Source organism: Falco rusticolus, chromosome 5 (assembly GCF_015220075.1).
Source record: "Falco rusticolus isolate bFalRus1 chromosome 5, bFalRus1.pri, whole genome shotgun sequence".
NCBI lineage: Eukaryota > Metazoa > Chordata > Aves > Falconiformes > Falconidae > Falco > Falco rusticolus.
In genome coordinates, this window is record NC_051191.1 from 44256959 (window position 1) to 44284873 (window position 27915).

General features: G+C 36.3%; 1 protein-coding gene across 4 annotated transcripts in view; it reads right to left on the bottom strand.

Moving 5' to 3' along the window:
- Positions 1-27915, bottom strand: part of DOCK4 (dedicator of cytokinesis 4) — a 256389-nt gene that overhangs the window by 17384 nt on the left and 211090 nt on the right. For 2 of the 4 annotated variants that reach the window (XM_037388679.1, XM_037388681.1), the window contains exons 32-43: positions 27820-27905; positions 22517-22543; positions 22262-22357; positions 20522-20582; positions 16769-16862; positions 12888-13036; positions 11729-11815; positions 9827-9931; positions 7407-7548; positions 6629-6795; positions 5292-5378; positions 3417-3593 (exon numbers count right to left, since the gene is read on the bottom strand). In XM_037388679.1, coding sequence (XP_037244576.1) covers positions 3417-3593; positions 5292-5378; positions 6629-6795; positions 7407-7548; positions 9827-9931; positions 11729-11815; positions 12888-13036; positions 16769-16862; positions 20522-20582; positions 22262-22357; positions 22517-22543; positions 27820-27905 — 1278 coding nt within the window. The remainder of the gene's footprint in view (positions 1-3416; positions 3594-5291; positions 5379-6628; positions 6796-7406; positions 7549-9826; positions 9932-11728; positions 11816-12887; positions 13037-16768; positions 16863-20521; positions 20583-22261; positions 22358-22516; positions 22544-27819; positions 27906-27915) is intronic. The other 2 variants (XM_037388680.1, XM_037388682.1) reach the window with 1 other exon arrangement.

Genomic DNA, 27915 nt, shown 5'->3' on the forward strand with positions numbered 1-27915 from the left:
ACATAACTGATTTTTAAAAATAACTTTCTAGATGATATTTGCAAAACAAAAGCTCCTTTCCACAGCAACAGAGGATAATAAATGCTAAATAATTAATTATTCACATATGAATTCATGGACAAATAAAGTGGAGCTACTCTTGAGTGGAATTTACTAGTTGTTCAATATCCAAGACAGATCCTGGATCAAATGTGAAAACCTGCAAATCAGAGCTGAAACCACACGCAGGTCACCTAAACTAAATATGTCACAATTCATGGGGGAGAGATAAGACTTCTAAATAATTAGAGTTGGGGTTTGCTCTCTTTTCATACTAGGAGTTTCATTACTCATTAAATATAAAGACGTCTTAAGAACAGTGTGGAATTGTATGCTATTATATGTATCGGAGCTATGACATTTTCTTATTCACTCTTCATATAATATAAATACAGTTTTGAAGAACTCACAGCGACATTGACATCAAAAAGTTATTAATTCTCACTTCAGGAGCATCTGACCAACATCCAGGTCTGTTCATAAGCTTACATGAGTTTCCACCGCATCTCCAATGCTCCAGTCAGCTATAGTACCCCAGAGTCATTTTACCCACCAGCAATGGCCTGGACATAGAACTGTTTGTTCACGATTCCATTTTTCTTAACATGTCCTACCCTGAAAGGGGATTATATTGTGTTTACAGGAATTCTTGACAATATTCTTTAAAGAAAATGCCCAGCTGCTCATCTGAAAGATTTCTAGACCTTCTCAAAAATGCATTTGTCACAAAGAGTGCCTGTACACATACCTATACATACACATGGTTTTCTGTTCATGGAGTTGAAAGAGTAATAGTGGCTGCTCTGTGCTGTGTTTTCCTTTGGCACTTGTCTTAGCATTTCCCTCCTATATTTCTTACAAGGTTCTCCTTTTAGCTTTAGCTGTTAAAATCTTTGCTATGCAGAATAATTTGTAAATATGGAGAGCAGAAGAGCTGGAGATAGGCAGACTCCTCTGATTCAGTTCCAAAATTTCATGATGTGACAACCCACAACAAGGAAGTGCTGAGACCTATCTAGAAAATGCTGATACTGTAATGAAGAACATTTATTTCACATGGTGCTTTCACCACAGATAAGCATAATTATAAGAATCCATGTTTAAATTGTTCAAAGGAGCCCTCTGATACTTGCTAAAATCCCAAATCCCAAACTTCTTCTAGCTTATGTTTTTTCCCCCTCAAGCTACAAGCTTAACGTTCTTTCAGTATCAAGCAGGTGGTGTCCCAATGGTTTTGGGCTGAGACTTATACAGATCTGTAATACAAGTCAGAGATGTAATAACAATGTAACTTCAAACAGAATCACAAGTATTTTAGAAAAAAAAAAAAAAAAGATATCTGACTAAATCCAGTGAAGTTACTGGAACTGGACTGGTAGTTTCCAATAATTAGTCGTGAAAGTGCCTCTACTCTTCCAACACATGTAAAGGAACTAAAAGAAATGTAAGTTATAGTTGCAGTTTGAGAGGTGTTAGTGGACACAAAATACACTCTTCATGTCTTTCCAGCAGTGTCTGGAAGACTTTTAAAAAAATCAGTGGTTCAGTTTATAGCCATTTTTTAGCACACGTGAAGATGCTGCATGATGACTATTACTTCTGTAGATTTTCCTGGAATCTGTTCCTGCACTGAAATCAGTGAAAACATAGCTTTAACACCTGCAATACCAGCCAAAGTGCCAAATAATTTAGAACAGCTGCTTGGGGAAAAAAAAGAAGGGGAAAAAACAAGGAGGGAGGGGGAGCAGAAGAAATAAAGAGAGGAAAAAAGGAAGCAGAATCAAGGAAGGCATCAGCTGGCCAAAGGATGTTATTTGCTGGGTCTTAACATTTCTTAAACCTTGGGAGTTGCCTGAAGGGAAGAAGTATACCTGTAAAGACACGGCCATGCTTACCCCAAGACTGAGTTTTAAGCTTTGTACAGGGCAGAAGGCAAAAGCAAGTGAAACACGCAGAGAAAAGCATTTATAGAGGAGAAGAAAAGAAAGAAGGCAGAAGATAGGAAGTGGCAAAACAGCAGAAAGACTATATATAAAGACTGAAAAAGGGACATGCAAAGAGAATGAGGGTGAAATTTTTGGTGTTTCTAACACAAATTAGTGAAAAGTCCTATTTTAGGTAGCAAGAGAGAGAGGGAGAGGACAGAAGGGAATTGAAACATGAAGACTGTCTAGGAGATCAAGAACTGTAGCTAAGAACAATAAGAAAGGAGCAAGCTAGAATCTTTAATATGCTCATGAAGAATGGAAAGCTATGCAGAGACACAGAGCTAGCTCTGAAATTGCTAATTCAAACCAGACATAGTTCTGACATGACTGTATTTCTCAACGGACTCCCTTTGTGGCGCTTTATCGTGCTAAGCAGTTTTGTTGTTGTTGTTTAAAAGGCAGCTGGGAAACATCAAACATGATACTGCTTTGCTTAAGTCCCACAATTTTCATAATGTTGCAGTTTTGATGACAGATCCTAACGCGGTAGTGGACTCAATTTCTTGTAGTTTAGATTCAGTTTTACCAAATACAACGCTGTTGAGCGAACACTGAATATTGCAGCCTTTGAGACAAGTGGACAGAATATTCAACTTGACATTTTCAATGGAAAAGGAACAACCAGCAGACTCAAGTATTTCATAAGACCATTAGGAGAAAGAGGAAGATCAAGCTGGGCTGTAAAAGAAATAGCCTTCCTTTGTTTTTACTGCCATTTTGAAATTCCACAGAACTTTGTGGAAATACAGCATCCCAAACATTTAAGGTTGTCCTAAGATGATTCAGAGATGATAATACGAGGAACAACTTTTCAGAACAAATGCAGCATTAGACATTTCTTAATTATATGTATTATTTCTTATGAGATTTTTCCAGAAAGTAGCTTTCCTTAAAAACTTCGAGAAAAGAAAGAAGTAGGATCTAGAAAAATATGATTCTTCAAGAAAATAATTTTTTACATATCTATAGATCTATGTATCTATATCTTAAAATCAGAATTTCAGTATACAAAAGTAAATTTGCTGGTTGGCTAGAAGTAGCTCATGACCTAGAAAGACAGAGGAAAGAAATACATTATAATAACATAGTTACAACTAACTATTTCATTAAAAATACCCAAACCAACCATGCAAGAATGCAAGGTAATTGTGAACAAACTCATGACTCAAATTTCATGGTACTATCTGCAACAAGACCGTTGTTTCAATAAAGCTGTACATATTTAACATCACCTCAACCAAAACTGAGATATAGGTATAATTAAAACTATTATTGATATAGTACTTTCTGTCCTCAATTCATACAGAGGATCTACAATAGTAAGAGAAAGAAATCAATAAAAAACTGTCTTATGACAAATTTTTAATAAACAGAAAATAAATTGCTTACCTCTTGGTATCTAGCAACTCCACCATTAACTGCTGCATCAATGACCCCATTCAGACACATCGTGAGAGGGTTAATATTTTGCATCTGTCGAGTTTGACACTGACTAATCAGTGTTCTCAGTTGCTGGTTCTTATTTTCTAAGACTTCAATAGCATTCTCAAGGGGACTCATTTCCACCTGAAAGGGGAGTGAGGAACATTGCAAACATACTTAATCTAGTTGAAAGATGAAACATATTAATATTAATAAATATTAAATGTATTTTTTTATTTCTTAAAAAAACCCAATGTTATTCTATTTCCTAGAGTATTGGGGCAGAGAAAGTTCTTCTCACCTGGGCTACACTCTCTTGAGTGTACACTCTGAGCGCAGAGAGTTAATTTTATCACATAATCAAGGACCAAAATAAACGACTGTGCCCCTCTTGTAGGTTCATTATCTGACCTTGAGAAGTTACTCAGCCCTTGCTGCAAAGCACCTACACACTTCAGCCTGTGGTAGAACTTTTGGAATTCAGGGCTAAACTGTCCTTGGTAACTACCTAAACTGGGCTTGAGGTGAGGGAGAGCTTCACACCATGCTTAAGGGCACAGAGCAGAGCTTCAGTTCCAGCAAGTTACTTCCCTCACCCAAAGTGAAGTCAACAACTAGATATTATGGATGAGGGGTTTGAATGTAAGCTTTGAGATAAGATGATAATCAAGGGTAGTCCTTGAGCGGGGTGTGCCTATCCCTTCTAGAGGGTGAGGAAGCTTTTCTCACAGGTAGTGTGATCTGCAGGAAAAGCAAAAAGCTAAGCAATATCAAGAGTACAGACCTGCAGTTGCTATAATTTACCAAAACTTATGAGTACAAACCTCAGCCATGATCTAGTATGTGTCTAGGAAAAATTTTTACAGTTAACTTTTAGAAACATTGACTATAATGGTAACATGATAGTAAACTGAGAATCTTCATATTAGGGTCATATTAACCTAGTAAGGACTCAGTAGGAGTCAACTAAAAATTTCTCCTGTTGCACACAATTTTAATTTTTGCTAAATTCCTTTTTTAGTTTTCTACAGGGGAATATCAGGATGGTGAACAAATGACATTTTGTTGCTATTTTAAAAGAAAAACACAACAAAGTTTTAGAAAAAATCAGTTGCACAATGGGAACCCTATATTTAATGGGACCATTGCAAGTCTGGCGTTGACAGGAAAGAAAGTAGTTACAGATGTTATACTCCTGGGCTCAACAACTGACCAGTTATTTAGAGATCTTTATAGAAGCTCTCCTCCGAATACATTTGAAATGTCTTTAAGGATTTTCTAAGAAATATAACAAGAAAGGAGAAGAAATTACGATGCGTCAGCAATACTGCTGCATTAGACACTGTTCCTATGGGTTCTGTGTAGGCACGCTTCCCTACCCATGCTGAGAAGTGGGAACTTCAACAGAGGTCTAGGCAGACACAGAGATATACCCACATGGAGTTTGCTGTGTTACAGGAACTTGGAGAATGCGTGCTTTTCAAGAATACTGAAAGATAAGTTAAGCTATAGATATTCTAAGTATAAAATATTTCACCATGCTGAGTTTTAAGAAAGTAATTTGCTGACATTAGATGTTGTGTTTGGCAGCCCGTTATTGTTCTCAACTTCTGTTTTCCTCAACTGTTTAAATGAATCATATGGGTGGTTCTTAATACTTTTCAAGATAAGAGAAACCAGACAACTCAAAATACTTTGCAAATAATTTTGTTGTAGCCAACTTGAAACATGGCTCAAGGAAATGAGATATGGTTAATAAATCTTAAATTAGTTCATCAAATAACATATGATTAAGGAAGTAAACCAACCCACAATATGTATTGTCATCTGTATCATACTCACTACTTCACGTTTTTCCACTTCAAACCAACGAGATATTCCAGGTAAGCTCTGCACCAAGATCAGTGTGGTTCTTTCCACCCATAGACTCTGCAATACATAAATCCAGATTATTTCCCCAATTTGCCTCTATAATTTTCTTAATCATTCTCAGTTTTCTTTAATAATCCTTCATTTAAGTAACAATATACATAAAATTAACATCCAAATTTCTACCGAAATGTCTATCCCAGAAGCCTTTGACATTCACTTTTCTCCTTGCTTTCTAGGACCTAATACTAAGCAGTAATTTCTGCTGATTCTTCATCCCTAAACATGGTATTATTCTGTACTCTGTGATGTCCCCTAATCTCCAAAAGTCACTCACAACTGACTTAGCACTTTAACGTTTCCTATCCCAGATAACGTGAGAAGAGGGAGCGTTCAGAACCAGAACAACTCCTCTATGAAATCTTATGTGAGATTCCAAGGTATGGCTGATGGGATACTCAAATGTACTACTGTTAAACACTTTGTGCAAGAGGTTTTTAAAATGACAAATCAACACAAAAGATAATGCTAACACAAAATATATAAGGTGTACAATTAAAATAAAGCCCTAAGCTTTAATTAGAAGATAATAGTGACTTAATTTAGTTAATTTATTGCCCTTAAAGTTATTTTCTCTAACTTTATAACGAAATTATTTGGGATGATTCTGTTTGTGTGTCTGAATACCAGAACATATTCTGTGTCAGGATGTGTTTTTAGTGGGTCAGAATTCAAATTGCTCCAGAAAAATATAAGATGAATTTTCCATGTGACATTTTTATTAGGAGGAACAGTGTTCATTTACATATTAGGGAAGGAACTACTGTTCTTCCCTGAGACAATCTCCAAGTTCAGAGGCAGTTTTTAGTCTTGATATCACAGGAACAGAACATTATGCTGTAGTTTAGTCAAAACTGTCTCTCCCTTGCTCTGGGGAGAGATAACTTTTGTCAGTCCTAAACATACCTCAGATTACTCAAAGTTTTCTCTTCTACCTTACAAATGTCTCTGGAGGCTGCTCTGCTGTCTCCAATTCTGCCTTCTACGTATCACCAATGCAAGAACAAATAAGTACTTGTTTTTCTCCCCTATTCTGATATACAACAAGACCCTCCCATCACCCATATATTTTTCATATTACTTTATTTAAAATAAGTCAAGCTGGAGCTACCACGTCCTCTAGAATATTTATTATACTACACTTGGTTGAATAATACAACTACAAATGATGTTTCAGTAACACAACTATCATTGATGTCACAAAAAAATCTACAGGTTCAGTAGCTTGGCAAAGGGGCATAGTAGTTTACCTTGAATTCATTTTCCTTGTCCTTGGTCCCTTTGTGAAATGGCCTGTCATATCGGAATCGCCAGATGTGATTTACTTTGTAAAAGCTCTTGATGTTATCAGGAATGCCATCTCTCTGCAGGACTTCTTGGTTTTCTGGAATTGGTGTCACTGCATAAATCTGCAAATCTATGTGTATATAGTTAAGGCTATCCTACCTCATTCAGATCAGCAAAGCATATTGACTCCCGAAGCATGACAGAAGAAAAACTCTTTAAAAAGTGTGCATCATGAAATGCTTCTAGACTTGGCTTGGGAAAGGAACCTGAGAGATTTTTCATGTTTTGGTATTTCTTTGTACTGTTTTGTTGAAAATTTCATATTTCTTTTTCAAATAGAGCTATTTACAATGGACTAGTACACAGAGTAAAGGGATTTAATTAAATGTATTGTTACACTTGATATGTCACGCCATGCTAGCATTATGTTTTATTGTAAGAACCTGAATGACTGTAACTTGAACCGGTACACCATTATCACAGCAGCGATAGTTTTAGAAGTACTTTTGGCTAAAGTAAGAATCTTAATAACTTGTCAAGGAATTTTTAAATAGAACCAACAATTACACAAAAGAATTCTAAACATAACAGAGTGAATAGGACAAATTGCAGGGGAATTCTCACCTACCATTTATTTCAGTAGAGGCACATTGTGACTGAAATTGGCTATTGGTGTACCTACATTTTTTAAAAGCATGAAAAACGTAACTGCAGCGTATGGGTTTGCGATTATGTGGATACACTGTGCTTCTGCCTGAAAGATGGTCTCATCTGGCTGATTAGCATGTTGCATAGCAATGGCATGTGGGAACTCATTCAACATGCGCTGCTGGAAGGCCTCCAGCCTTTCATAGTCATGTCCTCGGCAAACGAATTCCTTATTCTGAGCAGAATGAGGAAAAAAAACCAAGAGCAAGTTATGTGAAAATAATTGGGTATCGTTAAATAGATCCAAACACAAGCTCTTGAATATAGACTTTCTGGGCAATTTTTACATCATTTTAAGAAGGGAAAAAAAAAAAGAAACAAAAAGCAAGAATGAAAATAAGAAATCTAGAAAGAACAGGTTAGAAGAAGGAAAATTTACCATATAAAGTATGTTTTATTCAAAAGTCTGGAAAATTTCAATTGTTATACTTAAAGTTTAATAAAAGTCTGAAAGGAAAAACTGTTCTTATTGGATTAAAGTATGTAACTAACATAATATATCATATTGTATAAAATATATAACAAAAATATAATGCAACAGATGGTTAAGACAATGAAAGGGGCTGAAAGTCCTTCCCATAAGGAACTAGGAAACTTTGCTCTGAAGTTTTATCATTCTGAAGAAAATGCAAAAGGAAATGGTAGAATGCATTTGATTTGCCTTTTCCTCTAAATGTTTATCAATTATCAGCTTGGTAAATTAAAAATACCCAGTTTTTGCAATATGAAGTAAAAGAATACTTCTGGCTCCAACATAATTTCTTTTACCTGGATGCGCACTGTGAAGTTGCACCATTATTTTCCTGAGATTGTGCAACATGAACACAGATAGAACACACATCCTACATGCAACATGAGATGCCTGGAATTGGAATAGCTGTTGAAACTGGTCACTGACTGTGGTGGTGCTGAGGGCTTCCTGTAGCAGTGGACAGCACTTTTTGGTTTGATTCTGCTTGCATACATATTTAAAAGAAGGAAATACCGTAACCATTTTCCTAAAACACTCTTAAATGAGTTTCCTCTTAAAGGCTACATTAGAGAATTCTAAAAAGTCATTACTACTGTATTCCTTTTGAAGCAGGTTTAGATAGAAACAGCTGTTTTCCTCATAATATCTTGACAACAGACACAGTAAGCATTGAATTCTGAGAGCCTGGAATTTCATAGGAATTGCTTTAAGAAATCAACTGCAATAATATCATTGTGCAACCACAAATGAAAACGTGAAAGCTTTTTACTCTTTATTCCTTCTATAGCTAACACAGCCAGACTTACAAACTGCTTTGCCATAACAAAATAAATCCAATATAGTAAGTTTTGAGGTGTTCCTTATTGCTGCTGCATGTATAAAACTGTGCAATGTACATTTAACTTGGAAAATGCATAAATACTTCCTGGGCAGATGCATAAGCAGTTGAAAGACCTACAGGTCCGAAAGTACTGCACTATTGTGTAACTTTTCAGTACTTTCACTTCATCAGTTAACATTCAGTAATCTAAACATTAAAATTCTTTCTAATTAACATTTTCAAATTGGTTTACACAGATGTTATATTCAGATGACTACTAGGCAATACAAAAACCTATGTGCCCTGAAGACTTTTTGTTCATCTCTTTTAAAGGGGAGAACTTCATGCTGTATTTACCATTTGGAATTTGTCATTTTCCCCACCACAAAGGCAAGAAAATTCAGGCTTTTTAGGCCTCCACCATACAGAGGAAGTTCCTTTGTCACTTATTTGAATTACCACAGGAAGAGGAGCTTGCATTACAATTGCAGCAGCTCCACGAATAAGATGGATTTTGTTCTCTTCCCAATGTGACAGTCAATGCGGCTAAACCACTGCAGACTGTGAAAGAGGGAAACAGTGTAAACATAACTAACAATTTTGAGGGCACTTGGGTAACTTCAGAATCCAAGATAAACGTTCAAGAGTAACTTTAAATATCTTGTCAGCTTTAGTCTATTGATAATTAATGAAAGTCAGCATGTTGAATTTTAACTAATTTTTTTAAAAAATGGAACTTGGGAACGTAATTACTTAAATGCTAAATTACTGATTGTCCCACTACCAAGGGATAACTCTCCTGACAGCCGCCTTCTGAGCGGCCACCAGCAGAAACAGAACAGGATAAAGGAACCAACTACCATGAAAAGATGCCGGTGTGTGGAAAAGTACAGGTGCATGGTTTCCAACATAAACATGAATATTGAGTTTGTGTTGGAGTCTGGAAGCCTAGCATTTGTCCTTTCACTAGACACAACCTTTTCTTAACCCTGAAAACATGAGGATATTTCATTAATTACCACAAAGATTTCCTTGTTTCTCATAGGCTAAGAACTTGCACGTGGTATGAACAAATTCTCACATAGAGAAAGTGATTATGAATGAATAAATTATGAATTAATTCCAGAATTACTCCATTCTGTTTGTTTTCGCATCACTTACTCTCAAGAAGAATGGGAACTTTTTCCCATAGAATCCAACTCTGAAAAATTCTGGCTCCAAACGCTGTTGATCCATAATTTTATCATACAAAGATGCTTCCATCATCTGGGTGAGATTGATAAGAAATGCAATTAGTCTTTTTTGAAAACATGTTTTTACCTTAAGCTATTACAAAAGGGAGGGGCTTTCAGCACACTGCTCTGGAGTACTGGAATTGCAGTGCACCTCTAAGCAATGATAAGGGCATAGAGAAGTCAAGGCCAGGTTGGATGGGGCTTTGAGCAACCTGGTCAAGTGGAAGGTGTCCCTGTCTGTGGCAGGGGGGTTGGAAATAGATGATCTTTAAGGTCCCTTCCAACCCAAACCATTCTATGAAGACTCTGAATGATTCAGATTAAATAATTATACTTCTTAATGACCTGAAAACTTCCAAGAAGTAAAAAAGCTGCTTTTAAATATGAAGTACCTATATTAAAGGGGTAAAATAATGACAAAATGCATAGATCTTTAATGAAAAATGGAAGTAACAGAAATGCAGTCTGAAACATATGACCCAGTAATCTGCTAATCATCCAAACGCATGACAGTAATATTGTCAGTTTAGTCAGCAAAGTACAATTTCCATATTAAAGAAAGTTGTGTCCAAATCATATCAGATTCCAATGACTTCAGTGTCACATGTGAGTTCCTTTAAAAATCTCACAGTAGCAATGAACATTATTTTTGATCAATACATTCTGCTTTTATTTTACTCAAAACAGACACAGAGTGATCTTAATGAAGCCCCCTTTTTCTGATGATATTTCAGCAAAGCATTCTCTGTTCTTAAGTTCTTAACACTGTGGAAAAAAAACCCCAGTATTAGCCCTATTTTAGCTATGCAGACAGCTATTTAATGTGTATACCATACCAACAGCTGCCTTGTTATAGTGCTATGAAAAATCCCTGCACCTCCCGTCTTGAATTAACATACATGGCACAGAGATAGCAGAAGGGTATTTCTCAATTCAAACATAAACCATATTAAGTGCAATTAATTAAATGTGCATAAACTAATTATTTTATTCACATGATGATAGTCAGTTTGCTTTTGCTTATAGGATTCTGTCAGTGGGATATCTAAATATATATGGAATAAGCTGATCACAGGGAGTACTACCACATAGCTCTGTGTTGAGAATTTTCCATAATGCTGTTAAACAGCTCTGGATTAAGTATAATTCAGTCAGTCCTGGAAGCAAGCATCCTAGGCACACAGAAAATTCAAAAAGGAAGCTGTAATATAAAATTGAATCCATCAGAAATGGGTAAGAAAAGGGAAGACTGATTAACCTTTAAAATACAGTATCAGAAAGAATGAAGAAAGAAACCATGCTTTAGAGTTCCAAGAAAAATGAAAGAGCAGGAAGACTGTGCCAGGAAAGATTTATTTTGGCTACAGGATATTAAAGAGATGATATTTTTAAGCAGTAAATAAAAAAAATGACAAAGGAGTATGTTGCTTATTGCAAGCTGTATGCTTGCAATCACAACTACAAAGATACGTTGCTGCTCCTAGTGAAGGACTGTATAAAGGACATTCCCTGGCTAAACCACAGGAAACCAATGAAAGTGAATCTGTAATAATTTTAATAATTTGTAGCAACAAGCATGCACACAAAAGGGATGCTTTACAGGTACAAACACTGCAAGATCATTTATTTTACTATTTTTCTCCAAAAAGCTCACTCCCCTTTTTTTAAAATTCTTTACTGTAGAAAAAACCCCACAAGCTAAAAAATAAAATTTGCAAACCAAACTTAAGGACTGTTCCATAGAAAATTTCATTTTCTAAGTAATATTTTTAATCCAAACTATGAAGATTTGGATCTCTGATTGACAAAAGTTACTCAGGTACGTTACCCTCATCTTGCTGAGGTTTCTGTAGTCATAGTAGCTCTCATACTGTTCTGCAATTTTCCTGCATAAGATAATGCCATTTTCCCAACACTGCAAGCAAGTAAAAGATGTTCAGTTAATTTCAAAGCAACTCTTTGACATTTTGTGATTTTAGTAGTCTGTTCTTTCTATACTTCTATACCAAGTCATTCTTCCAGTAACTGAAAATATTAGAACATATTGCCCACTAGACACACTGATGATAGCTACTGAGTAATACTGATGAATTCTTTGAAGAATTGAAATTATATTTAGAGACCTATTTAATAAATTATTCTTACAGGAGTATCACTACACAAGATATAAGTCATTATATTGATAAACATCTCCTCTGATACTACATATGAGATTGATACAATACAGTATGATTTTTACATTTTAAAATTCTATTCTTTACATATCCTCAATTTTCGTATATTGGAAAATATTTTATTGCATCATATAAGTTAAACTCTATAAGCTGATTACAGAATCTTTTGAAACAAATGATGATCAACATCAGTTTGATTACATTTAATAGGCTTAAATGGATATTACACTAGCTACATAAAATGGCAATGAATTGCTTGTTTATCAGCCAGACAAATAATCACAGAAAATATATATGAAATTTTAGACTACAGGATATTTACTCTTGCTTAATTCAAAATAAGCATTCTCAGTTATGGCAATGAACTGTGATTCCCCAAACCCATTCCCTTTAGAGATTCTGCAATTGCTACTCTAAAAGAGAGAACACAATTAAGAAGGTGTAAACATAGTCCTTATAATCCAGACGCCTGAATTTTTTTCCTCACTTGGTCACCAAGTGAATTTCATTAGCTTTATATGGCTCATTTGCACCACCTTTAAAATGAGGTGAAATTATACGACGTTTTCTAAAGTGCTTTGCCAATTACAAAAGGAATTGCTACACAAGTGCAAATTATTCTCACATGTAATTGTGGGATTTCTAGGATACAAACACAGGATTAAAAGAAATTCACTGTGTCACTAAGTAACTGCTTAATCAGGCAATAACAGTTCCCCTCTATATGAGAAAAGATTGCACCCCTCGAAGTAAGGTCCTAAAATTAATAAACTATCCTTTCCAGATCCACTCAGTAAAATAGGACCGTTTTACCTTTCCCCTGTCAAAGTTTTGAATGATGGTCAGATGGAGACACTCTTTACGTTGCCACTCTGTTTGCATGGGGTAGTTGAGAAATTCCCTCAGTGGCCGATCTGACCACTCCAACAGCTCATCGTACAGCAGGAGCGTGTAGGCAGCCTCTACAAGACAAATTATAGCATGGTACTTACGAACACCAAACAAATAAAACAGCCAAACAAAGTACACAGAAATGTGAATGCTCTTGATGAGATGCACCTTTTTAACGCGTAACTGATTTATTTCAAGTATAAGACAGATGGTAGTGCTGATTTTGGACAGTTACTATCTATAGCTATAATAAATTCAGCTTACGATTTTCACACACTATTTAAAGTGGAATCACTGGGACAGTTTTCCTGAAGTCTGACAATACAAAGGGGACAGAGAAATTAAGAAACAACTTCTGCTTAACTCTAGTTCTCCCTACTGCTAAGAAGAAACTCCTAACGGCTCTGCTGTCTGAACAGGGAACAAGGACCAGAACATGAGGAACATCAGTAGAGATAAAGGAAAGACAACAGATAGGACCGTGGACACAGTCCAAAAGAGATGAGGGCTGGGAGGGAAATGGAGAGGCAGATGTGTGCTTAATAGACTCCATTCTTGCCATTGAGAAATAAATCCCTCATAGCTAAGCCTTTACCCTAACAAGTAATCTAGAAGTACACAGACAATATATTTTTTAAAAATATAATTTCTTTATTTCTTTTTCATTTGGGAAGGAGTCAAACCTAGTGTTGCTCTCTGGTCAGAGAACTGTGTAGTAATCTTTAGATCATGGTTGGCAGTAATAGCCTGGGAATATAAAAATGATTACTATTTTTACTTTGATTTAAAGGATTCCTTAGAAAAAGTACACTAAAAGTGATATTAAATGAATGTCTCTAACACAAAGATAGACTTTGGCCAATTACAAAACACCAGAATTACTACTGGTTATGACAATTCAATTTGGCTAGCTGTGCATATGCATTATTGTTTTCCAAGTTAGTGTTCCCAGTCTGTTCTTCCACTCACAGGACCACTTTGCATGAGTGAGTCAGTACAAAGATGGGCCATGCTCTGGAGGTGTACTGCACTGGAGAAAGACGTCACCTACTGGACTTACTTTCTTGCAGGTTTCATAGGTTGTACAAATGGCAGAAAATAACTGTGAAGTACTAAAGTACTTTTTATGCTAAGCTAAGTTTCTCCCAGAGAACCATATCCTACTTCTGCCTCTGCCATATAAGTTGCCATAAGACAAGCGACATAAATCAAACTCTACATTCTAACAGCAGTGTTCCTCTTACGCATCCAGATTAAGAACCTGTGGATAAAAAAACGTCACTGCAGGAGATGTTTGTTGGAGAGTGTGCTTTGAATCCCAATGTTGTAAAATGCTAAGCACGGTGCAAAACTATGCTGCACTGCAATACACGTGCAAGGGAAATGGGCTGAAGTTGCACAGACAACCTGGATTCTGGTATCACCCAGCTCTCAGGCTGCTTGACTGGTAACAACTGTTGTCAGTTTCATGCTGCGGTTTGGTACTAGAAATATGCAACACAATTATATACCAATTTAAAAAAAAAACCATGAAGTTGATAACAAATCATTCAAAATAATAAGGAAGCAAAAGATAGCAGAGCATAAATACATGTCAGGATATCTCACTATGACCCTTCCTTTCTAACTTGGCTTACAAGTCCTCAGTTTTTACATATTTTTGTCTCCCATACCATTTTTTTAAGTTTTTATAGATAGATATATATATAGAAAGTTTCTAAAATAAGCATGGCCATACTGGATGAAAGATCCAAAGAGTTCCTCTACACAGCATCCTGTGTCTGGCAGTGTCCAGCATAACAACCAACATATCGGTACCTCTGAGAGAGGCCTGTAACTATTGGCTGTGCACCAAAACAGTAAGGAGAGATATACAGGGTTGACTCATGATATGGGAAATTCAATTTATACAGGAAAGATTAAAAAACCTAAACATTTCTAAGGTAGATAGATAAAAAGACAAACTCATTACACTTCTCAGGTGACTGAGGGGACACAAGAGGAAACGGTGCATTTATGTGCCTCAAAAGAGTTACATTTATAGCTGTAACTAAGTGCTGTGTCAAGAAAGATATGAAGCTACGTTTTGTATTAAAAAGAACTTGCGGGTTTTTTTTTTTTTCCAGAGAATTATTAGAAACAGTCCTGTAAATCATACTATCAAAAGAGAAAAAAAAAATATTTTAAGAGCAAGCTGGTTTCACCCCTAGAATGAAACTGCAGTCCATGAGCTAATGGTGCAACGTGTATGAATGCTGAAGAAGTACCAAACTTTTTTTTCTACTCCCGTGTACTTTTGATCAGCTGTTTTACAAAAGGTCTGAGTATTGCCATCAATTGATGAGGCAAGGCAATGGACTACATAGGTCTGTTTTATAGTGGAAAGACTCTCTATCCTAGTGCCATGGGTGTGATACAATCCTTCCTTAAGGCTGTCATGGGAAAAAAATAAAATAAAATAAATGAAAAAAAAATAAAGTATTGTAATCTACTATGGTGAAGAATGCAGAAATCACACATGTGAATAATAAATACACAGGAAATAGAACAAAGTCCTGGAAATAAATTTTGAGCAAAATACTGTTTAAAATAAGAATGGATAGCAAAATAATTAAAATTAGGTTCATATCACTGCTGATGGTAAACTGGACACACATTAGACATTAGCAGCTGATTTGCAAAGGGAGCTCAGCGTTACTTAAATAGTTACTAACATCTGTTATGTAAAATCAGGAAATTAACAGTTTGGCACAAAAGCCAGCTGTGGCAAAGATGCTGCTTGATAATCAAAACTCTCTTGTGACTCACTACTGCCAGGTCACATGAGGAAATTAAAACCTCTCCTTAATATATCCTAGCTAGTCTACACTTCAAACCCATGACTGTGGAAATTTCAAAGAAAGGATCTTTCCTATGGATAGCAGAAAAGCACAAGGAAATTTGCTTGTGGCAGTAGGTACCTGTAGCCTGTTTACTAGTGATCCGCAGTGAACTAATCTGTTTTTGAGAAGGAAAATATTCTGGAGTGATTTTGAACACATGCAGTTGCAATTGCAAACACTGGGAAAAAGACAGAGGTATTATAAGGTCACTTAAATATTTTCACAGTCAAAGATTGGCTAATTTAAAGAGATACTGCATTTATCTTCTCCAGCAATTATTGACGGCATGTAGTTACCCAAATGAAGTGCACTTTATGTTGTATAAACAACCATGTATATTGTCTTCTTATTTCTTCATTTAAAAGATAATGGCCAGCCCTGGCACTACATTCACAGTGAGAAATCCTGGACAACAGCACTGCAAATGTGATATGCCAAGACTCAGAAAGACAGCAGCAAAGTGCTATACTTGTTAAAGGTTTTAGGGTCTCTGTCTCATCGTTAGTAAGCAATACGAGTCTGTTTCTTTTTTTTTAACCTAAAAGTTAGATTCTGAAACACAGCTGTGCAAAACATCACAAACAGCTAACCAGCAGCATTAGAAAAAAGTATACAGGCTCAGATACTACCAAATGGACTCGCAGAAACTTCCTCTGAATTTTACTCCTCTTGGGTGAAGAATGACTGTATCACACATTTATTGCTAGTGTCTACCAATAGTAGTCATTTACATTCAACATGGCACAGCAGAGTTGTGGAGCTGAAAAAAACCCGTATTTTGAGAGAGTTTAATTGGGCAAGGAAACTCAGCTGTTGCCTGGGTCAGTATGTTCTACACTGAGGATACAGCTTACAGGTTTGCAGAAGACCACAAATCACAGACCAGCCCTAAATATCTTTTTCTAGTTTGTACTAAATTACCTGTGAAGTTCTGTGCTTTCAGATGTAGGTCATAGAGCTTATGAATATAGCGAATATACATCTCTTCCTTGTTCAGTTCAGTCTTGTAAAAATTCTGCAATAAAATTGAATTTTTTAATGAAATGTAGTAGTTAATTATATATATATGGTAGTGGTTACAAACAAAAGACTTCAAACATAATGCTCTAAAAACACATGCATAGATCCAAATGTACATGATTCACATGCACAAAGTCATTACAAAAAGCTGCAGTAATACAGTAAGAAACAGTAAATAGAATAGCAGATTTTCTATGGACAAGTTAACATGCTCCTGAATGTGACTTTACTTAAACTCTCATAGAACATGAGGAAGAACCTGATAGAAGTGAAGCCTGACAGGTCTTTCTTTATAAATACTAATCCATCCAAAAAGTGCACCCATATATCTTTACTTAGGTCGTTTAGTATCTTGCTGAAAGCTGTATGTTGATTTCAAAATATTGACAGAAATCTGACTTTTATATTCATGTCTTGATAAAATATTTGCTGCCTGGTATGTCTACTCTCCCTTCTGTCATACCAAAATGCCAGAAGAACTTTGGTAGCTTTAAGAAGAACTATTCAGTATTGTAAACAGCATAAACCTGAGTGAAAAATGAGATTTCTTCAGCCCTCACTAATGCTGGAAACTGACAACAGATGCATAAATATTGCACTGCATGACTGAAATACACAAAGTTGCATTCTAAAGTGATATCCACGACAAAATTTCTAGAAGTGGCTAAAGATTCCTGGACATATAACTGCTATTTGTTGTTACATGGATAAAATATGGAATGCAATATCAAAACGCTTAGTTCAAAACATTATTATTTATTTGCAAGCCCTAAAACAAAGTATGAAGAAGTTACAGGAAGAGGAACAGAACCCAATAGCACTGTTCACAAGTACTGCCATACTCACTATGGACATGCAGCTAAAGCCCCCCTGCTAGCCCATCCTTAATGTTCAGGATAATCTGCTTTGGTTAATAAAAATTTATAGGACAGAAGAATTTAGCAATGGTCCTCATTAGGAATTGACAATTTCTGTTCCATTATTCAAATCTCTTACTGTTTTGAAATCTAAGCAAGTGGCCAAAGTTTTTCCCCTGTTGTACAGTATTCTTATTCTGTTACTGTTTCCTAAAATGAGTTATTATCAAAGAGAAAGGTGGGAGGAACATTATGAAAAAAACAAAATAAAAACCCTGAAGAGAAAGTATTTTAACTGACTTGAGGAAATGACTACATATGAATAGCTCTGTAATGACATGCCGCCTTTAGGCTGCCATCTGCCTTTATAATCCAAAGATTTCTCTTTTTCTCCCACAAGGTGTAGATCAGGAACAGATGCTTCTCTTTACAAGAGAAAATGAAAAAATATCTGTTTGCTTGTTTATATTTACCTGTCTGAGAAAAAGCATAATCTGCAACACAGATTTGCAAGCAATAAAGCATAAAGATTAGGACAATATACGGCGCTGAACTGCAGTACCAGACTTCTTGGTTCTTACCCCTAAGTGCTGAAGGCTCCAGTACTTGTCACGAGTCTAAACTATACAGATCAGCTCGTTCTTGTCTGAAGCTCAACTACAGCAATGTCCAGCTGAGCTGGTCTGCAAGGCAGACCACACCAAGGCAACCCAGTCACAGCTCAGGAAATACACTGTGCTAATAAAGGAGTCATGTTTTTTCAACAGACTATTTCAAGATATAAAATATAACCGATTTAGTCTTCCAAAGGGGACATGATATAAAAAGTAAACTTCCCTAATTAACAGGCTTTTTTTTCCTAAGAAAAACCAGCTTGAAAACAACATTCAAACAGGCCGTGTGGACATGTTCTACCTAAATGGCATGATGGCATATGCCAGCTTTGAGCATCATAGGAAAACATCCTCTTTCTAAAAAGAAGATATAATTCTAGATTAATAGCACCTGAAATATCAATTAAATATCAAACCTTAATGAGGACCAGGGATGCCTGCGAAAAACTTCTCAGTGAGTTACCAAAGTTATTCAACATACTTTCAATGCTTCTGTACAGCTTAGTGATGACAGATCTTTCATCAGAAAGTCAACTTTCAAACTGGAGTTAGATGATTCTTTTGCATAAGGAACTAACTCTAACTCCATTAGACATCTCTCAAACCAGCTTTTTCAAACAAGCGTTACAAATGTGAAACCTACTCCAGATGAACCAGATGGTGGGGAGAGTAGGAAAAAAGTTTCTACCTTCTCCTTTCATCTAAGTTATTGCTGCTGGTGCATACCCCTTCTGAGATTTCATGATGTGGCATAATTCCAGTTTATTTAATAACTTGGTTAACTTGGACAATTCTGTTCTCTTGAGAAACAGCAAATACCTCTATGGCAAAACAATGTAAAAATTCTTTTTCTTGTGCCAACCAGTCCTGCCACCTTTGGAAGTCAGAATACCTTCAAAGTAGTGCTGAAAAATAAAATATTGCTTCCTCCTCTGGACTTCAAATCATTTTAATATTATACATTCCTCAAATTACTTGTTACATGAAAAAGCTTTTGAGATGACAACCAGTTCTCTGTCATATGGGCAAGTAAATGTCTTAAAATTTGTATGCTACTTCTGTAACTGAGATTTCCTTTTCAAAATTGAGCATTTGTTGTTTCTCTGGTGTGTAAAGAGTATTAATATTTGCCTGAAAATTATTAGGATATGAAATCCACCTTAGCCTGTACAAGTAATTGAAAAATCCCATTAAAAAGTATTCTGGTGGTTTGTGTTTTTAAAATATTTGAATTTTCTTTTTGTGCAAAACTTTGCTAATAATAGTTCAAAACATCTTTAGGGATAGGATGAAAAAAATCCAGGTGCTTTACAGAATTCAGATCATGTCAGATATTCTGACAGAAAGCCAGCTGTTCTATGGCTACATAGTAAATATCATCCCTATTTAGAGTGCTACTTCCCTACTGAAAAAATGCTTTATTCTCTCATGTATAACTGTGACTTAGAAGTGATACCAAATTGCTTTGCTGACATCAAAAATGCAAAATTACAAGTCAGCTTATTCTGTTTTTTTCCTCTGGCTAAAAATACAGCTTTCCAAAACTGAAACTTTCCAAGGTTAAGGAAAGTCAACAAACTTGTCTGTGGAAACTGGTCCAGAACAAAAACACATCTTGTCAGCAAAAATGAAATCTTTTTCATACTAAGAATTTGCATTGTTTGTTGTAATGACAACAAGACAAGAGGTGGTCTTGGGCAGCATTTCTTGCTCTTCTATTTGGAAGAAAATAGATAGCCTGCAGTCTTCAGAAGATATCCCAAATTACATGTCATAAGAACCAACTTGCGTCAGTTATTGGGGAAGAGAGGAAACAGGAGAAAAGTAAGTTTTGTTGGGTTTAGGGAAGGAAGAAAGGCTTGTTTCTATGAACTCAGAGATCCACTAAACTTGAAAAATACTTCTGTGACGTTTATTCAGTAGGAAGAGACTGAAAACTGAATAAAGCAGTATTAGAGATCTCTCAGAGCCCAACTATAAAATGCCAAGGTAAACAAACTCCCCATTGTATCAATTTCACCCTGAAAAAAAATAGTATCAGTGATCCTAAGTGCAATATTATTCTGTCAGCTTCCACTCAAACTGCATCAAGAAGCAAGGTACCTCCTATTCAAATGTGTGGCTGCATACTAGAAAACGCTCAACTGAAATCAAAAGAGGGAAAGAAAAAGTATTATACAAACCAAAAGGCTAACAGTGCAGCCAATCTTTTTGCCATCCACTTCTCCCATTTTCATGCAGTCCCTAGAACGGAAAGTAAAGAAAGTCAAAAGCAATGACGTGTAACCTCTTATAGTGAAGAACACCTCAGAAAGACATACTTGCCTTGGCAAGCTGACTGAAATGATGCAACCCAAAGGTATTTGGGTGAACAGCTGACCCAGGTGTGTAAGGGATTTCATGCCTCCTTTTCTAGGACATGGAATACCTCAATCATCAAGAAAGTTTGTTTTTGTTTTTGTTTTTCCTGGCTCTGTCATTGATTTTCTAGGTGACTGCTGGAGATCATTTGTTTTCTTCATACCTTGTGCTCAAATCATGCCAGCAGAAGCCAGCACAGCTGCCAGAAGAGGCAGTCCTGCTCTCAGGCACTCATTCCCAGTCCTGCACCTCTGCCTGCACAAACCTTGGGAAGAGATACAGATTAGGCAGCATCTTTTGCTGGGTTAGTTTTAGCCCATGTCAGCCAGATCACCACAGTGCAGCGCAAACAAGTGTGTTGGCACAAGGAAGAGGGTGATGTGAATGACGGAATGAGCAGGGATGAGTTTGCTTTCTTCATGGACAGTGTACATCTAAAGTGGTCATGGAATTACAGCATTAATTCCTCCTCTAAAAACAGAATGACACTGATCTCTGCAAGATGTCCAAATTTTCCTCAGTAGCACTTTTATAATTAGTATCATTTATTGTTTGGGGAAGCAACAGATCTGACCCCCAAGCCAAAAGTTAAAATGGAACCATGCAGTTTCATTATCGCACAGGGGAAATAGCCAGTATACCATGCTGGAGTCAAAAACAAACAGGCAGGCATCATCATGCAGTCACTAAAAGAAATTTAACGTAACTTGAAAACATTCTTGCCTACATGACCTAAGCCATCAACCCAAATACTCTTGTAACTATCAGTAGCCACAATTGTTTTGAAAGACTGAGAGCCCTGGAGGCTGTATTTCAACTGATCCCTGAAGAGCAATAGCACTGTCAGGCTTCTAGAAATAGAGTTCAGTGTCTGTGGACGAAACAGCTTTCCCGTCAAACTATCAGAGACGACAGAAAGTGGAGTGCCAGGTCTCAACAGTGTCTGTATCGTATCAGGGAAAAAAAATCTAATACTTAAGCTCTAGAAAGCGCTACAGTTGATGGCAATAAGGACTAAGCTGAAATCTGAAGTTACTACATGGAATTCACAACTGGCTGAGAAAACCCCTTTTAGTCTTCCATTCCTGAAAGGGAGTATGTCTCTCATTTCTCTCTTTCCTTTGTTCACGCGATACAGTCAGATGTGAGCTCCTCACCCAGAAATCATATTTTTGTATACATACTTGCTATGTTGCCTAACACTACAACTAAGCATGACTGACATAGTGAAAAGAATGTTATATATTCTATAAAACAACTGTCAAGTGATTAGTATTGAGCTCTGTGTCTTCAGACAGATTTGAGTCACTGACTGCCAAAGGTTCCTATCTTCCTTGATAAGAAACTTGTGCACGTCACTGGGTTTTTATACCATGAGGAGGCTACTTCGTTGGTTTTCAGCCTGCTTGTCTCATTTTCCTGTTGATTAAGCAGCTGCTGCCAGAGATCCTGAGCACGTACAGTTGATGCGTCCACATGCAGTCACTGTTTGTGCAATATCACTGTATTTGACTCCTAATATTTCAAAGACGACAGCCCTACAAATTGTGATAATCACTCACCTGTAGTCCAGTAACCTCTCCATGAGGCGAGTCACAGTGGCGATTAACGAAACACCACTTTCCCTCCATGTTTCCCGCTCAATTTTCTTCAGTAGACTGAAAAAAAAAGCCAAAACAATTTCACAGTTTATTTTTAACTGTTGCTATGACAACCAGCCTGCTTTTACCAGCACTGTAATACCTTAGCAACATCTTTGATAGATTTTCTTTTACAAACACCCTCCCAAGAAGCACAATTTGCAAACAATGTCTTACCTAGGATAAGGACCAAAAAGTGGAATTCTAGTCCAGGAAGCATTGACAAAACAAATGATTTTTATATTAGCTGCATCAGATTAAAATATATCAAATATCTAATTTTCAGAATATATTAATATCCCAAAGACTTATCAGAACTCTTCCATAAAATTTAATATATAATTTCATGCTAATACATCAGAAAACAGGGAGTTTAATGATGGACCTTGAACAGAGTATTTATCAACTCAATGTAACTTCTCAATGTGACCTCATCTTTTTAAACTAAGATTTTTTCCTCCTCTCCTCTCCAATATTTCAGTATGAATGAAATTTAAGAATGGGGAAGGGATTTTAATCTCTTCACTTAATCTTTCCATCTGAGAACATACTATCATGCACATGTAAAATTCTATTAGCTTAAACTGGCATAAGATTCCTTATTAAAAACTGTTGTGTTGAGTCCTTACATGAAGACAAATGCAGATTACACACTGAAGTGAGAAGGCTTCAAAACGGTGTAGTAAGCGGAGCTGTCAGTAAAGCTATACTTAATATTTCTTTCTATTACAGGCCTCTGATTTTTACTGCTTAAGCTTATCAAATATTAATCATTTGGGCATGAATTTCCCACATGTCCTCTCTGAGAATGATCGAGGAAATATTTATGTACAGATCTCTGTTACTTTTATGCTTTGGTGCGGGATGGATGCACCCTCAAATGGATCACATGTCCATGGAGATACTTCAGCAGTCTTCCTGAAAATGGATCACATGTCCATGGAGATACTTTAGCAGTCTTCCTGAAAATGCACTCAGGTAGGGTTTACTTAGAAGTCTCTGAAAATTGCCACATCCAAATACTTAGAGCTTTTTGGAGTTGTTAATAGCATCTCCAAACCTTCTGTCTGCAGTGGGCAAGCTGTCAGCTCCACTGACCTTCTTCTATACTGAGCATGTTCAGTCCCATAAAACTCCTACATCCAAATTTCAGCAAACATGTAATAGCGCCCAATAACTCCTACATGCCAGCTGCACTAGCTATACACTCCAGCTCTGTTCAGCTTCTTACATGCAGGGGATGTCACAGATGCGATTCTCCAAACTAATTCAACTTAAATGATGATGTGCTCTGCTGGAAGCAAGGAGGAAACATTGATCTTCGTTCTGCACCCTCACATCGATCTTAGACTCATTACTGCTCTTTAGCAGGCAATCGCATGTCTTCCCCTCATGTTCAGAAGGGAATCTCTGCTTTCGACACAGAATATACAGGCTGACTTCATTTGCTTTTAAACCCCTTATGTTCCTTTCAATACAAGTTTTCGTGTCTAACAAGAAATAAGAGTAGAACCTCTTACATTCTTAAGCACTGTTTACTGCACTGATTTTTCCTTTCTATTGCCTTTAAACTCTGTTAAATCGGAACGTTTCAAGCTAAATTAATCAAAATAATTACCTACAGTTCATGTAGAAAACTAGCAGAAGTCTGACTTCTCTTGTAAAAAAGATGGTTTTCATCTGCATTTGACTTATGCATGTTCTTTATAAACGTATTGACATATTTATTATAAATACACAATTTCTACAAATGGGTTGTGTAGATACACTCAAAGTACTTATTCACACTGACATCAATGTCATCAGTTAATAAAAAAGTCATAAAATTGTTCAACAATTTCATGACACTTTCCACCATACATCTTTCACCACAATGCAGAGAACAAACACTCAGAATGAAAGACTACTCAAATATATCCCTCAGCTTCCTCATGGCTATATCTAGATATAATTAAATTCCTATTACTTAGAAGTCCCAAAGCACAACCATGATGCTATGAGAATTCTAACAAGTACTAAGGGGGATAAACAATATAGAGAAACAATGAAAACATTTCTGCCTATCCATGCTACTATAAACCTAACATCTGGGCTCATCTGAATAATTATGGTTTGGTTGGTTTTTTATTTTTTTGTTTTTGTTTTGTTTTTTTGTAATCTGGGGTTCCCAAGAATACAGAAGTGGGAGTGGAGTGGGGACCCAGAGGATCAGAGATCTCCGGGGATGAATGCCGGGCTTACAACCATGTTCAGGCTAGCTCAGTCATGTAGTAAGCGGATTTTATATGCCTAAGCCACAGAGTTATTCAGACCACTAATTCACAGACATCTAATCCTAAAGGTGCCTTAAAACATCTGGATGTCTATTCCAGAGTACAAAGCCCTCCAGGTGCCTCACTGCAGCCAGAGGTTTCTTCATCTAGTCAGATGGGTCAAAGTCAAACTGCTGCAAAAGTTCAGAGGTGAGTAAGGAGCTACCCAAATCTCACAAAAATATTCAGAAGGGCTCTGAAAGACTCAGTCCAGGTGAAGTCTAATGCACTGGGCAGTGCTGAATTCAGTCACGCAATTGGGGGAAGAAATTAAGAGGACTGAAGACAGCATGGGAGAGGTAGCAGTCATCACTTTTTATACAGTAGCTTCATAGCTAAAGAAATCACCCACAAATAGGCAGATCTCAGTATTAAATGCCTCCTCAGCTTGAACATCAGCTCCAATTTCTTCAAAGAGAAGCCTTGTCACCAGGTCCCCGGAGGAGCTCTATAGCCCAGGTTTTGTGCTTTGATAATGGGGCCACCTAACCTTCAAACCTGAAATGACTTGAATCAGGCCAAACTGGAATACAGCTACAGAAGTAATAAACTGGCAGCATCCATCGGATTCAGGTAAAAGAGCTACTTGAGTATACCCCTTGGCTTCCAAGAATTTTGTTCTAACCACTGACTGTTTAATAAACTGAAATAGTTCTTTTCCCTGTTCTAATTAACTCAAGAATTCAATTGCAGTGTCACAGTGTAAATGTAGATCAGGGCACCTTTCATACCATGATTACACTGGGTAGCAATTACGACATCTAGTTTCTTGTGATAGCAAAATGTTCACTACTCCATGCTTTGCAGCTCTTCAAATGACATCAGAAGCTAACTACTGAATGTCCACATTCAAGTCCCTGGAAAGACATTGATTCAAAACAAACAGCAATCATCTTCCCCCTACTTTCAGATAGGGGGGATTCAGATAGGGGGGATTCTGAAAAAATTCAGACTTTTAATTTGATAAAGATAAATCCATTATAAGCAGTAAATTATAAGCACATAATATTTCAGATATGTCCAGAGATGATTATAATTTGTCCTTGAAACTAGAAGATGTTCAAAGGAAAGATGCAGTCATTGTCTTTGGGGGAAAACCAGCAGTTAACGTAGGAGTTGAGAGATTTAAATCCATTTTCCAATTCAGACAAAATAAACAAAAGGCATGACAAAATCTGAAGGTGTCATACCTACTGCAGTAACTAGGCTGTATCCATAGTAGGTGTGTGCATCCCCTTGGCTCCTAACTGTACCCATCAAAACCAACCATGCTAAATCTTCAGAAAGATCAGGTAATATTGTAGCATTTGCTTTCATTTAAGATGACAAAATCACTGCTTGCTGCAAAACTATATTACTGTTTCACAGTCCTTGGGTTCATACCACATCTCTGTCAATTCAGCCTAAACAAGTCTGCTTTCTTGCACTGCCTGAGACACTCTAATATTGCTTAGTTTAAATTATCCATGGAAGAAATAAAAAACCCCAAACCTCAAGCTAACTGACCCCATCCCTTGCATTCAGCTCCCTAAAATGTCCATCTGATTTTAATCATTTTCCTTCACATACCCTAGAATACTATGTCATCCTCCATTTTAGATTAATTCTGCAAGCTCTCAAGAGGTGTTAATGTACAGAGTCAAATCAAACTCGGATAAAAACCTAACGATAAATACTATTTTTTCTTAAGCTGGGAGTGAACTTGAGCAGTTACTCTGAAGTCTCACAAAGAGTTTAGTTTTAACTTCTGTTAGACCAGAACAGAAACAAGTATACTGATGCTGTGAGACATTTTGCAATTTAAATTACTATGACTACATCTTTAGCATTTAGATTTATAAAAGGCTTTCACCATTTTTCACTGTATCTTGTTTAACATCCCCCAGTTTAAATCTAACTCAAAACCACAACAAAAATTAGGAACTACATATCATACCAATATGCTTTCTTAGAGAATTTTAAGTTATTTCAGTGACAGTCTTCCTGATGTATTTTGCACATGAGAATGCATTTAGACTTCATTCAATAATAAGTTTTTTTCTTAATGACTTAATTTTTAGCTTAGAATACTGTATTACTAAAATATTGAAATCATCTTACCTTTTATTGTCTTTACTCAGAATATAAAAAAATTCATCAACAATTATAATAAACTTCTGCTTTAGCATACTGTACTTTTCTTTGCCATGATTCATCCATTTCTGTAATATTCTGCCTAATCTCTCTACCCACTTTTGCTTCTGTAAATGATAAATATTTGGGAACTCAATTTTTTCCAACTCAACACAATTACAGATTATTATGTTTCCTATTCACAGACTCCAAGATCTGAATGTTCTTATTTAGGCAAAGACAACAGAGCTAAAACTAATACTTAAGGAGGAATGGTTAGAGAAGCCATATAAACAGAAAAAAAGCATGTGTTTAGAATACACAGCTTCGAATGCTGAAGAGGAACAGTACATCTCCTACTAAACAAACCAGAAACAGGTGGAATCTTCCACTTAGGTGGAATTGAGTTCTGAGGAACAACAGAGACAGAGTTCAGTTAAGTTATTTTGTACCTGTACTCTGTGACAATCATTTATTTCAGTCAATGGGATAACTTATGGGCAACATTAGGGACTTCAGCATTATTATTAGCTTTTCCTATTAAATTTCATATCATTTATGAAAATATATTAAAAAGCTTATCAAGTAATAGAATATTCTTATCAGAATAAATAAAATTGTTTGCATCAATCAAGAAATCAACAAGTGACATTACACAGATGAGTACAAGTTTCTGGCAACAGCAAATTACTTACTGAACAGTTTTTTGTTGAATTCTCATGCCTTGTTTTCAAAAGGCTTCATCTGAGTTCTACCTGCACCCTGTGCAATTATGAAGCACTTCCTGCTTTTCTGATTTTAAAATTAGTAGGTATGTAAAGCATGTTCTGTGATACAACAGATTCAGCCTTTCCCAATTATAGCTCTATGCAAGCAGTACAGCCAGACTTTACATCTGCCATACAGCATCATAAAATGTTTTATTCCTCAGATTTTTCAGAAAAAAAAATTACAACTGTTTTAAGCATTGTTTCTACATTTCTAAATTTAAGCATTACTTCTCTACAATAACCAACCGAACTCAAGGAATCAGCGTCAAATAAACATATTACTCACATACTGTTGAAGAGCTCTCGGTATGTTTCATCACCTTTACCTTCCGACATTAGGCTGTCCAGTTTGTCAATCAGTTTTGCTTCCACCTGCAACATA